Here is a 13966-nt window from a genome sequence, read left to right as displayed (position 1 = left end):
CCATCATCTTATTCATTTGGGTGCTTTTCTTGAACACAAATGGACAACAAATCCAACTGATTAAATTGCAAATTATTCACAATTTTTGGGGGGTATAGAATAGCACAAAATGCAAATAAGGGGGAGAAAAAAAGTGCACCACAATGCCCTGGTTTTGTCTGGCCAGCTGGTTAAAACTCAAAGATGTTACATTTTAAATGATACTTCACAGAGAAAAGCAGCAAATCCTCACATCTGAGGAACTTGAACCAGAGAATGTTTGGTAATTTGTCTGATAAAATATTTGAAGGATTAATTGATTATCAAAGTTGCTGTGGATTAATTTTCTGTCAATCAAATAACAGAACAGTTGACTTGGTTTGTGCTCCAAACTTGGACAAGAAATCCACAGAGAAATTTATGGAAATTTGAACATTTCATGGCACAATTCCATTATAACTGCTGCCATCTGCTGATGTAGATCATGTGATGTGATGGAAAGGTCCAGAACAGCTACCAAATGGAACTTGTGGCTTGGTTGTTTCATGAAATGAGTAATGTGGGCGAGCACTAAACTGTTGACCCTGGATTCCATGAAACAAAAAATATTATTACTAAGTAAATTATGCCATTATTGTTTTTAATAATGTCATAAATTATACACCAAAAGTCAAGATTATTTTCAAAAGAGGTTATTTGTGATGAATTCTTGTCACATGGGGGTTGTCTGACTTTACATTAAATCGTTGAAGCCCTTACAATGCAAAAACCAGGGGCCTTAATCTCGTCTCATCTGCTATAGTTTTCGTTTGTGTTTTTTGGGTCTGGGCTGACATCTTGTGGAGGTACGGAGGTACTACAGCCGTCCTTGTATCTACACAATCAGATATTCAGGTAGCAATTACTGTAGCCCTCAGGACTGTACATCTGTACATACCTGTTAGTGGAGGTAAAGAACAACTATAATGTCGCCCTTTTGAATATTAATCCACCGTATGCGTAAACAATGCTAAAATGGACTCTGCTTCATATGGAGTTCTTTGTGGTGTCATTCGCCCAGCAGAGGTCGTCCTGCAGACTGCTCGCCTTGACTTTCTCCCGACAATTAACAGCAGCGAGGCTAATTTGCTCACTTTGACCTGGGGGGTGTTAGACTTTAAATTACCCACCCACCGGCTTCCGTATCCTTACGTTTGTGGCTAAACGTCACCCGAGCACACCCCCGATGTCTGTCATCCGTCTGGTGCAGGTCTGTATGAGGCAGTTTACCGCCAACAGCTAAATGTCAGACCTTTGGCAAAGTGTGCGCACCGCCCTGCGCCACACGGCGATGATGGGTGGACCGAGCGGAGCGGAGCGGTAGGGCGCGTTCCTTAATTTCCCTTCAACGCCGCTTCCTCCCCCCTCCAGCCCTGGACACACGACGAGACCGCGGGACCGCTGTGTTTCCCGTTCACACACGAGGATTGATCCAATGTATTATTTACGACCGAAACTTCAGCAACTTATCCACTGGATATGGCTCCCGGTTTGAGGAGTCGGCGGACAGGTCACCCCAAAGTGGTGGGAGCCGGGGGAGCGGAACCCGGTGGGTGCTCGCCGCCAAAGACGGATGCCGGAGGAGAGGGGAGGTGTTTGAGGACCAGGTGGCGAGCCGGAGCAGCGGGGATGCTTGCAAACTGTCTTCTGTCTGCGGGAATGCTTTTACTTCTTGTCCGGTGCGCTTTGGCCGCAGAGGGTAAGCACACCGCCGAGCTATCTGGTCACACACATGCTGGTTTGTTGCACAAACCTCTGTCACATCTAGGCTGCACTGCGAGTGACACCCATTGTGAAGAGTTAGAACATTGTTGGTTGGGAAATGGGTCTTTTGTTTCACACAGGCAGCGTTTTGTAATCCGCACAATTCTTGCATGATTCACAGGCTGTATGTTTGGAGCCGTGGTCGGCTGAATAGCTTGCTATCTGTGGTCGAGGCACCTATAAGCTCTTTGCATAATGCTGTGACATGCAGAGGGCTGTTGTTGCATTGGAATTCGCGCAGTCAGGGGGTATGCCCATGCAGGATTAATTTCTTCACTGACCGCACTGACATGCTATGTTGTGAGAAAGGTGGTCTTGATGCTGGACTGCGCAGGGTTCGCTTTATGTGATGTAACTCTCTCTCTCTCTCTCTCTAACCCACTAATCTTTCCACCTGAGCCTGAAGCCAGCCTACTCTTTTGTCTCTGATCAGATTGCGCTGCACAGACCTTCAACCCCTGCTTCTCCTCTGCAGCTCGACTAATTATGAGCTACCTCACAACCTTAACTTTGTCTCCCATTGTTAACTTCACTTCCCCTTTGTTCTGCAATATTGTTGGCTGCATTTCCATGACAGAGGTTATTAAACGTTATCATTGTCTGTGATGAGATTTAGGGAGTTGCATTAGTCGCATTCTGGGAATGCAATGCAGTCACAGGGCAGTCAGTGTTTCAGAGCATCTGGGTCAGCACTAATGACACACATACAGCCCACTGTAGGTCTGTCTGTCTCTGGCATCATGAGAGGCAGCTGGAGCAAGGCTGTCCGACATAGCTGCGCTTCAGCCATGAACGCTTGAACAAAAGGCTTGACTGCAGAAGACAGTTAGTGTTTTCTCTCATGTGACTGTTTACACCACCTCAGTAAGGATGGCTTTGAGACACTCTGGTTTGGCCACAAATGGAAACAGAGCAAAAGCAAGATGTTCTTTGCAAGTGTTAAGTGTGTGTATCTAACAGCAGCTCCATCACCTCTCTCCAGTCTGCGGACTGTGATGTGGTGGCTACGGTCTCACCTCTGCTGATGCACTGCTACAGTAGCAGTCTCCTCCTCCTGCCTCCCTCCCACCTCCACCCCCGCCTTCTCACAGTCAGCACATCCATTCTTAAACACATGAGCCCAGCAGCACCTGAGCTATAACTTGAGCTATACAGTGCATATTGGGTGAAAGGGGCATACCATTACTTTTAGTATTCACGTACGTCAAGACCATAGACTGTAGGTCAAGACACTGTGGATATGAGAACTGGTTTAAGGGAGTGAGTGTTGGATTCTGTGTCTTTTACACTGGTTGACTGAGTGTTTACAATAGTCTGTGTGCTGTCTTTTAGTAGTATTACTGGTTTGAAAAATGAAGGATGTACTCTTAGCTCCAAAACAATGATTCTGGGTTTTCTTATAGTCACAATGCGTATCTTTTTCATTGTAAATTTGTCATGTAACTCAGTACATTAGGGGGAGGAGCACCTCTCCTCACTAGTCTCTGGATTTTAATTGATTTATTGATTTGTTTGAAGTGTCCTGCAAGCATATAGGCTCACAAGACAGCAACAACATCCAGGATGGTTGCATGACAAATCATTATGTAAAGTTCCACAAATTCAAAAAGACATAACATTTTCATAACAGAGATGTCCTGTTGTGTCTCAGTCATGCATTTTCTCCCAACTCTTACTAAAACAAAAAAAAAAATCTCCTCATTAAAGAGCTCAACATATACCCTTTAGAAAGCCAAAACAAATCAGGATTTCAAGTTGCTTCGTTGATGTCCATCATATTGGACTACAGGGTAATGGGAAATCAAACTGGAGCTGTGCCTTTCACTGTGGAGGAAATCTGACTTAGTAATTGCTTTTGTATTGTTATATTAGACAACAAAGTTATTAATCGCCATTCACAGTCTTAGCAAAAGCACACAATATGATTACCATGATAGACAATAAATCATAAATGATAAATAATTCATAACAAAGTTGAAGTTTCCACTCCTCCTCCTTTATATCTCTTCACAAATTCATTCAAATGCAGTCTGCCAAGTCTTTCAATGTCATGTTGGCTGTTGAACCACTAAACACCAGAGCTAGCCGATAAATGAGCCAGGCAGATATACCACACGATATTAGCTTATTGCAGATACATCAGTATCGGCTGTATATGTAGGCAGATAAGTAAGAAGACATTGCAGTACAGAAATGCCAAACTAGGTTTGAGATAATTTTGTGTCACCCTTAGAGTTTGTCCACCAGAGAGTACAAAGGGAGATTGACAGGTAGATTTTTCAACTGTAAATTGTCCCGCTCACTATGTATCTGGGTCACAATTCTTAAAAAAATATATATATATTTTTAAATCTAAGGGATGTTATCAAGATTGTTTGTTTGTTTTTGTATAAAAAAATTACAGTCAATCTATACCGCATTTTTAAACATCGATATCAGTATCAGCCTCAAAAATCCAGTATCAGACGGGCTATATGTGTGTGTGTGTGTGTGTGTTTGTGTGTGTGAGAGAGATTTACTGAATGAGAAACATCCTCAATTGCTCTGGGCTGGTAATATCCTGACTCACAACTTCCTCCTGAGTAGAATCAGTACATCATGTGGTTTCTATGGGAACGCCAATCTTTGCCCAACAATAACCATTTCCCCCTTAAACCCTTCAGCAGTCACCAGGGTAGAGGACAGGGTGCAGTGTGTGGTGTGGGTATCCTGAGTAATGTGGCTGCAAAGATGAAGCTTCTTCATGCTGTTAGATTGATCTTTAATTAACTGGCAGGATCTCTTGTCTGGTTTATTGCTTTCTTATTAACGCAGCGGGTGAAATTATGCTCGGCAGCAGCTTGAGGACACAGAAGAGCGAGCTAAGCAAAGGCATCTTTGGTCTGTCCACAGTCAAAAGACTTTCCCCCTGACTTCAGCTCTGTTTATTCCTACTACCACAACCCGCCCGTTGCTTATGAGTGCTGACAGCTTGGTTTTGACAGGGGTTAACCTCGCAGACCTCTTGCTGTATGAGATGCTATCCCTGAGCTGTTGCCAGTCATCACTTTCTGCTTAGGAATTCATTGAAAGGAGACATGACAGTAAGATTCAAAGCCATTTCCTATTTGCAATGCAGTCTGGGGCTTTTACCCATAAAATGACTGTTAACGTGCGTCAATTGACCAGGGAGACGCACATCACAACATGCTTTTGTGGCTTTTCTTGTTATGTGTGGTTCAATATCTTGCAGTTTTCTTTCCCTCTGTCTAGATTAGCTTTTTTCTCCAGGGCTGTCAGGATGGTTAATGTTAAAATAACTTCCAGGAATTGGTTTTAAAAAACAGCAACCATGACTCACCGCTCGGTCTGATGACCTGTCTGCGTGAGCTCTGGGTTTTCAGGAGCACATAGAGGACCTGACTTCCCTGTTTATTTCCCTTGTTTCACCTCATTGCAGTGATTTACTGTACAACAGTTAATTATGTTGTGGGTAAGCATGTCAGGAGGGCTTAAGATGTATGTGCACGTGTGTGGCGTGTGTGTGCGCGCACTCAAGATAGATGGTTTCTCCTCAGATGGAGCTTCAGCTGTGCCTCTGTGAGTCTTTCATTTGATTTGCACTCAGTGGCGATGCAAACATTTGTCTTTGTGAGCAGACAGATATCAAATTGAAAAGTCAATTAAAAAAAAAGTTGTTTATATTCTACTCATAGTTCTCCATCTGTTTTCTTTTGCATGTTATGCCGAAGTTTTGACAGGGAGACTGTGAGTTGTGTTCAGCATTATGCAACAACTGGAGTGCCATAAATGAAGATGCTAAAAGGGCAGAAACACGAGTGTTATCAAGTAATTAAAAATATATATTAGTACTCGCAATCATTTTGAGTAAAAGAACATTCAGTTATCCATCTCTGCTATAATTTACTCACAGGACTCCTTTTATTTCTGTCAGATCTTAAAGAAAGTCAAAAGGTTTGCAGTCTTTTCTCTGTCACCGCTGTAAACAAAGCAGGCAACACTTCTACAACACATAGATGTAATGATAAGAAAGGCAAACAGGCTTCTAATTAGTATCGTGGACCATCTGCCTCGCATTATCCCTTGTATCTTTCAGTGCAATCAGGGAATATTGTGTTAGTGGTGTGGGTGTGTGTGTGTGTGTGTTATGAGCTATCTCCATGTTTCCCTCCAGTATCTCTCTGTGCCTTTGTACCTCTCTGTTCTTTCGTCTGTCTCTCTGTGTTTTGGCGGTTTGGTGCAGGTTGATGGCGGACAAAGGCTTGGCTCTGCTGCTGCTTGAGGAAGGACAGAATGCTGCCTGATTTATTGGGACACACTGTATAATACACCACACTGCTACGCACAAGGCCACTGTTCATCACACCGCATCACACAGGACCACAGCAGAAGACAGCATGAGAGGCCTGATTCTCTGGGAAATTTAGGAATGTCAGATTCTAAAGAGCAACTCTCCATTATGTTCTTCAGATTGCCTCCATCTTTCAGAATGAATACATAACAGCTTGTTTTGTGTCAAATAAATCTCTCAAATTTAGTTGACAGAAGTAACAAAGATATAAAAGCAAAGGAAAAATGTAAATCCACTTGTGTGACCTTTAAGAATAAAATGTTAAAACTATATCAAAATGCAAACCTGTTAACCAACTTTAGAATAAATTGTGGTCAGAAATTGTCAATTGCCACTCTAGAAAACACTTCGGGTCAGTAATGGGGCTGGCTTTATTAATGGTTTACTTAACCCATCTTAAATGTGTACAAAGGGATACTACAATTTTAAGTTAATGTATAAGGTTATCCTAATTTTAAGGAACATATTAAGAACAAATCTGGGAACTTGGCTTCCAAGAACCCTATTTTATAGAAGAAGAAAGTTGAAAATGCAATTTGGTGAATATCTCTTTAGCTTAACTTGTTTCTAAAGACTAGTAATTCAGTCAGGGAAGACACACCCAATGAACCAAACGCAGATGTTTATTTAGCATTTACACCAGACTTCATGTAGTAATAAGGGTGATAAAGGTGTTATTTGTCTCACCGTAAGGGTCGGGTTATGCTCGAACAGGGGTGTGTAGGTGTAGGGCCTTTAAAAGTTCTTGAACGTGGTATTTAAAGTGTCATTTATAAGCCATTCCAGAGGTGCACCTCTTGGGGAGCCACAGATGGGGCCTCGACTCTGGTGGTCTTTGTCATGTTTGATCAAGTGAAGTCATTCTCTGTAACTTTTCATGGGAAAGTGAAAGATATGGAAGTTAAAATTTAAGAAGATTTTTTTTTTTTACCAGAAATGAATGAGGCTGGACCAGACCAGGATTTAGACAGACGTACAGAGAGAGAGGGAGATTTGCCTCTTCACAGACGGGGTCATCAGTCACATTTAATGGCGTCACTGTCATTGTATCATATTTAGTTTTTGTCTACTATTGTTACAAACGGAAATGCTAAGTGTAATGCTAAGTGTAGCTGTAGGCTTTGCTTTTTCACTCAGATGCCTCTGTGGACTGTGGCATTTCAGCTAATCCCTTTGAACCGCTCGAGGAGGGAATGTGAGATCACTGAGACATACAAACACATTCATTACACTGAGCCTTCAAAATGTTACATGCTTAGCAGCTAGCAAAGTGTGCATGCACACACTCACACAACGCATACAAGCAAGAAACTCTAGCTACCCACTAAATCCTGTTGATTTATTATTTTTGCCTGTAACACAATCAATGTTCTGCACTCTTACTGGAAGTTAAGCTGCATTTATCAGCTTTTGGCCACTGTAGGGCAGAGCTCTACAACAAGCTGGTAAACACACTGCTCTGACACAGTGTTGCTTTATAATGGTGTTATGGCTAACATGCTAGCAAACAGTTGCCTACTTACAAATCTAGCAGACACAGAACAACATTATTGTCCCATTGGAGTCGTGTTTCTGTCTACCTGAGGAACACAAGTCCCATATTCACTCTTTTTGTTCTGTTTTGGGCTGCACCAACTTAAAACTATCTTGGTCTGTAGCTTGCTAGCTGTTCAATTTTCTTCACTAGCTAACTTTGTCTGTTGTTTGGGGCTGGGCAAGTGATGTACAGTGGGTTTATATGAGCTTGTTTGTTAAAAATAAGTACTCAGAGCTTCTGGAAACACGGTTGTTTTGAGTGGACCAATCTGTAGCGCTGTTGCCTTTACTGCAATGGAAACTGACTGACAGTAGAAGCACTGATGTTTGGGTTAATCACGGTCAGCAGTCAGATGAAGGTAGTGTGTGTTAATGTGGAAGTTATTCAGTCTGCAAGCACTAGTCTGAAATTGGTTATGAAACAGGCTTCAGGTAAAAAAAATAACATTAATGTACCGCTTCTGGATATGAAAATGCTGTGTGGAGTAAGTAATGTTAAACCTATTCTTTCACACACACACATATGGGTATTTGGGGGCAGTGGCTAATCCGCCATGTCGTCAGAGGTGCAAACAAACAGGTCATCGGTGTTGAGATAGCACAATCATTCAGGTTATCACTGAAATATTTCTATTTTTGTCAGTGCCACTACATAACTAGTGGATTGTAAAAGTAATGATTTTCTCACAACTATTCATCTCATAAATGTGCCCCTTTTAGGACAAAGAAGTAAGTAAAGAAAAATAGAGCCTAATCAATAGTTTTGGGACAGTTTGCAATGAATGCAATTCAAGTACACTCAGTTTAAAACAGGTGTAAGTATCTAACACGTTACAATAGTAGACAATGTAGTACACTCACACCAATATTATCATTCTCAAATTCCAAATGCCATTATGAGTAATCAATATATCAGCCACCCATAGCATGAGCAAATAATGACATATTTCGAGATTTCGTAGGTAAAAGAATAGGAATTATGTGCTATGATCTTAATAATCATACTCCATGATTTCTCGCATTGTAATCAGAAGAAATGCATAATTTAATAAAAATTACAAGCACATGATACTGTAAAAGTGGAATTTCAGCTCACCTTTGGTCCCATGTAGGAAGATCGCTCTGTCTTTTGCGGCTCGTGATCGGTCCTTTGTCGGCAAGCTGCTCAGAATCAACCCCCTCCCCCCAAGTTTTTTGTTGGAGCAGCTGCTAACAGCACAGCCCAGAAAGCAGTCTGTTAAAACTGGACACAATTTAGTAGATCTACATTTAGTTTTGTAGACTATAACCTTTATTTTAATGCCATTTGAAGACCATATTTTCAACATATAACAGGTTTTTCAGGATCTCCTGGAAAGTTTTCTTCGCAAAGGTGTCTCAAAAAAACGAATACCTTTACATACATTACAGTGTAATATCCGGTGATGTGTCTACTTCTACCAATAACCAGGATTTGTCTGTACAGTAAATTTGTGGCTGTAAAACGAAAACAATAACTTTAGCTAAAAGAAGCTAAAAAGCTGCGCAGAGCTTTAGAGTTTATAATTCTTTGTGGGTTTTTATTTTTTTACTGCAAGCAACCTCTTTCACATGACATGCAGACGTTTGAGTCAATGTTAATATAGAAAATTACCAATGAATGGTCCATTGTTAGTCTGTGACCCCTTTTTCGGTCTGAGAATTTTCGTGACCACAACTATCAGAGCATTTTCATATTGTCATGTAAATGTGAGTATGCCATTTGTGTGTGTGTGCTCTAATTGGATTGTAGAGAAAATGTGGCTCGGCTGGGATAATTCATTATCTATTGACTTACAATAGAATCGCATCATGATGATGATTAAAAACTAAAGTTTTTTCTGATTTAATGCATAACAGTGTAACGCAGTTCATTGCACTGACCATCCTTTTTATCATTACTATATATATATGCGATTTTACATGCAATTTCCGGCCATATAGTGATATCCGTATATCAATATTGGAGAAATATTCAATATTGTAATATTAATTTCATAACAAACAACAATATCAGTGCATCAGTCTTAGACATTGCTCACAACCGATTCAGCACATGAAGTGACCCCATGTAGCATTCCCCAGCCCAAGTCAGAGAAAGGCTGTTTGTAGTATGTTATGGCTCTGAAACATCAGCATCCCACTCACAGTCTATAGAGAAGCCTTTGATTTTAAATCCCAGTGGCATCACAGATTCAGGGGCTCTCTCTGCTCTCTGATTTCTAGCTTTAGTGAAGCAGGTTGAGAGTAGAGCCAACGATGACAGCGTCAGTGAAGCATCAAGAGTACTGGGGAGGACTAAGATGAACTCAGGAAATGTTCAACAGTTTTAGAAGCCTATCTTATTAATCAGTAATCAAGATGTCTTAGGACTTTAAAAATGTTCTCCTGACAGAATATAGAAACGGTTTTAGTGCTTTGCTCACTCTTATCACATTTGGAAGTAAAGCCTTGCACAAACTAAAATAGGGTATGTTGTGAGACATACAGTGTTGAAAGTTGAATGCATTGAACTGTAGTCGTGTAAAGATAAAACCTTAAAATGTGTCATACATTTTCAAATCATGGACGGTACTCTTTTATTTTTTGCTCCCCCCACCCCAACACATATAGAAATGCACTCACTTTTATGCACATTCATAAATCTACACCACGTAGCATTTGTTTGATTTATGCCTTTACTTTAGTGCTCTGAAGTCATCCCTTAAGTCTTAAAATGAGACGGGCTGTTCCCCACAGGCCACTTCATTACTGGGATAATCTGAGTGTGTAGCTCCGCTGCCTCTGGAGAACTAACCCTTTGCATATGCACAAACACACAAAAACAAGGCCTTTGCACATGCTTCAGCTCATACCCATCTGTAGCAAATGCCTATGTGAGCTTCAGAATTTTTTTCCCTTCATCCTTCACGGATATCTTATTAGTCTGTCCTCGGAGACTGTCCCAGCATGTGCGTATTTGCGCGTGTGTCTCAGCACTTTTGAACCGGCTGCAGAGAGGGAGCATTACTTTTGTTTTAATATTAAGAGTTTTTAAATTATACAGCTACTGCATTAGCTGTTCAATTTGTTTCTTAATAGCAAGTGTGTTGCATCAATATTTTTGAAGCTGAAATACACTGCGGCATAAGACCTGATATATTGCACAGGAGACCTAGAGCTCAGTAATTAAATTACAACAATGAATGTTTCTGTTTTTCATTTACCAACCAAACAAACAAACCAAATACACGATTTTACTGCACAGTGCAATATCAGTGAGATGCAGTTTAGAGTGTGACTGTGTGTGTGCGTTTCTGACTCCATGTTTGCCCGTGAAGGTCAAGAGTGTGTCCATAGGATTAGATCATGGTACCTCATGCTATACATACATCTCAGTAATGATATTGTCACCTAGGAGACAGGCCTCTCCTTGACAGTAGACGTCGTTACAAGTCATGGATGGCACCCATTAAGTTGTGCGCACTAAACATTGTCATAGTGGGGATGGGGAACTGTCCAAGTTCAAATGAGAAGAATGACAGACTATCTAATTCAAGAAGTAAGTCTGCAAGGAAGAAGGACAAAGAAGTGCAGCTTAGGGTTGATATGAACAGACAGACACTCTTTGGAGTAAGAGGTAGATTCTAACTGGTAAAAAAAAAAAAAAGTTTTAATAAGTGGACATACAATAAATTGCACACATAAAAGACAAAAAATAGAGTGAGAGTGCAGGGAAAATATATTATGACAAAGAAAAACTACATCACAAAATCCAATTAATTCCATTTATGATGTCGATTTCATGAAAGAAACTCTGGAAAAAGCTAAAGAACATAATACAATTTTACTTTAATTCATATGACACCACAGATGCACATCAGAAAAATGTCCCCATCTTGATATGTACTGATCTGTCCTATTTCTATTTCTGAAAGAAACCTGCTCAAAGGAGGCTACCTTGCCTTGCTGGATAAACCATTTCTGAAAAGATGGCTCCCGTGGGGACGTCCATCCTCTTAATAGTATCTGTCTGCCCACCATTAAACATCTGGAATAAATCTGCAGCACCACAGTGGGCTACTGTGAGTGAATAGATAATCCTCGTCAAAAATCTAAATGAGGACTGGTAAGCGTTGTTTTAAATTATGAATTTTCTGCCAAAAAAATAAATCTGAAATAGAAGACGTTCTCATAGCAGATGGCCTCATCTGAACTCTGACACTTCCAACAGTTTGTATTATTTGTCCGCCCACATCTTGAATGGCGTCCAGTAGAATCAGTTAAATGCCTTGAAGTAGACAAGTTTTTAGTATTTTGAAAAATGTCCTCTGTTCTCTGCATTAAGCATTTTCAGTAACAGTCTCTAAGTGCTGTATTTTCTGACAAGTGAGGAAAAAACATTTTTAATAATATATTGACTCCATTATACTTGTGAACTTTGAGACTCGGTCCAAGTGTTGATGTGGAGTTCTGGTTGACTCACACAACCAGAGGAGCACAGAGGAGGTGTCTTATCTGTAGGTTTTGCTAAAAGTTATCTCTTAGAAGATTTACTTTTTCCACTAGCAACTAATGTTTTCAGCCCATATAAATCCTTATACAAAAAGTGAGGACTCAATCCTGTGCTTCAAAAGAAGTGGAGCCATGACTTGACTTTTTTGGGGGGGGGGTCCTTCTAATATGTACAAGTGAATATATGTATTTGTTCATTTTAAAAGCTTTTGAGACCATGCGGCTCTTTTTGGTGGCAGAGCCCACTTTTCTGTTTGGCATAGAGATACAACATTAGCTTAGACTACGTCTACAATATCTGAAAACGCTGTTTATGTTATGTCACTTGTAAAGCAGGCGAACAGTGTGCTGCGGCAAAGTCACACAGGTTAATGACAAGAGTACTGATCAGCTATATTGACATTTAAAATAAGTGATCATATGCTGCCAGTGCGTGTTGCTCTTTAGAAGCCTTTTCTAATCAGGACCATTGTTTTCCAAAAGCTCATTTTTTACCATCTACTCTGAAATGTGAATATCCAAACCTCTAAATGAATGTTAAAAATGCTTAAAGTGCTGTACTTTAAAGAGAACGTGTTACATCTCTTGATGGCCTTCATAGGGACCTCACTTAAAATATACAGCTTTGGGGCAGAAAATCAGTTTAAAAGATCCAGCATGCGTTCCCCTTATATTCTTGTTTTGATAACAAATGTAATGCTATAGAATGATTTATCTCTCTGTAATACCATCTTTAACACTGCAAAATATAACTTTGTCTTGAAACAGAGAATACATCGTTAGTTCTGCCTTCCTTCCCTTCAGCTGAACAAGTTCATTGCCCAACACGTGTCACAAACCTTGATGAGCTGTCTACCTCAAAGTGCGGGACCATAAACTGAAGTGATCTTTGTCCATAATGCTACAACGGGTTCTGCTGATGTTGAATCACTAGCTGTTATAACATCTTTATCATGACATAGATCACATAGTGACTCAGCTTAGTTTAAAACTACTTTGAATGTATTATCCATTTATTTTGTAATCTTCATTCCAGTATTCTGTCTGGATGTTGAAGCAAAATCTTTTTCCACTGTCCGCTGAGCATTTGGTTCTTTATTCTCTGTCAGGTCTCACCTCTGTTGCTGCTTTTTAACAAAAACTCCTCTCTCTTATCTAAATTCTTAATTCACTTATATAAGACCGCCTCTGAAAAGCCAGGTTTTATAGTTTTAAATTCCACATCTCTGTTAACTTTGAATATGCCCTCTAAGAGCTCTTTGTTTTCTCAGCTGTTATAATTAACTTGCTTAATTAGATGTTTGTTTTTTTACTCAGCTGAAATAGAGTTACATAATTACTTCTAAATCATTTAATTGCATATCTCCATACTTTTGATCGCTGTGTATCTATAGCTCACATACCACCACCCTGGTGTAAATATCTTCGAAATGAGCACACACTCATTAAAGGCATGATGGCAGGATTTTATATGGCCACCATGACAGCCCACAGCCGTTGGCCCTGTGGTGTTGTGGTGAGTTGAGAATGATGCCGAGGCCTTTGTTTGAGAGCTCATCCATCATGCTGCCTGCTGGAGGAAGTGGTGATCTCTGTGTTTGCTTTGACTGTGTGGAGTGTCAAGCCTGAACGTATGATCACTGTGATGTGAATGCATGAACAGTGTCGTCAGCGTTGTAGCTCAAACATGTTGTTTGACGTAGTATTCAGCTGTGGTAAACTGCACAATGCAGCCATGTGCTGTTTTCATTCTCACCTGCATACTGTATCTGTCAGATTTCCTCT

The 13966-nt window shown here is 40.4% G+C and overlaps 1 protein-coding gene across 6 annotated transcripts in view; it reads left to right on the top strand.

Annotated features, from left to right (window-relative positions):
* The first annotated feature begins 935 nt into the window (after positions 1–935).
* Positions 936–13966, top strand: part of kiaa1549lb (KIAA1549-like b) — a 112497-nt gene continuing 99466 nt past the window's right edge. For 2 of the 6 annotated variants that reach the window (XR_006377467.1, XR_006377468.1), the window contains exon 1: positions 952–1717. Coding sequence is in view for 3 of the 6 variants with exons in the window: in XM_044190346.1 (XP_044046281.1) it covers positions 1498–1717 (220 nt within the window). In the remaining 3 variants the exon portion in view is untranslated. Of the gene's footprint in view, positions 1718–13966 lie in introns of all 6 variants that reach the window. The other 4 variants (XR_006377469.1, XM_044190346.1, XM_044190338.1 and 1 more) reach the window with 4 other exon arrangements.

This window comes from Siniperca chuatsi, linkage group LG1, assembly GCF_020085105.1.
Source record: "Siniperca chuatsi isolate FFG_IHB_CAS linkage group LG1, ASM2008510v1, whole genome shotgun sequence".
Classification (NCBI taxonomy): domain Eukaryota; kingdom Metazoa; phylum Chordata; class Actinopteri; order Centrarchiformes; family Sinipercidae; genus Siniperca; species Siniperca chuatsi.
The sequence above is the reverse complement of the archived record's forward strand: the minus strand, read 5'-3'. Positions and strand labels throughout refer to the sequence as shown.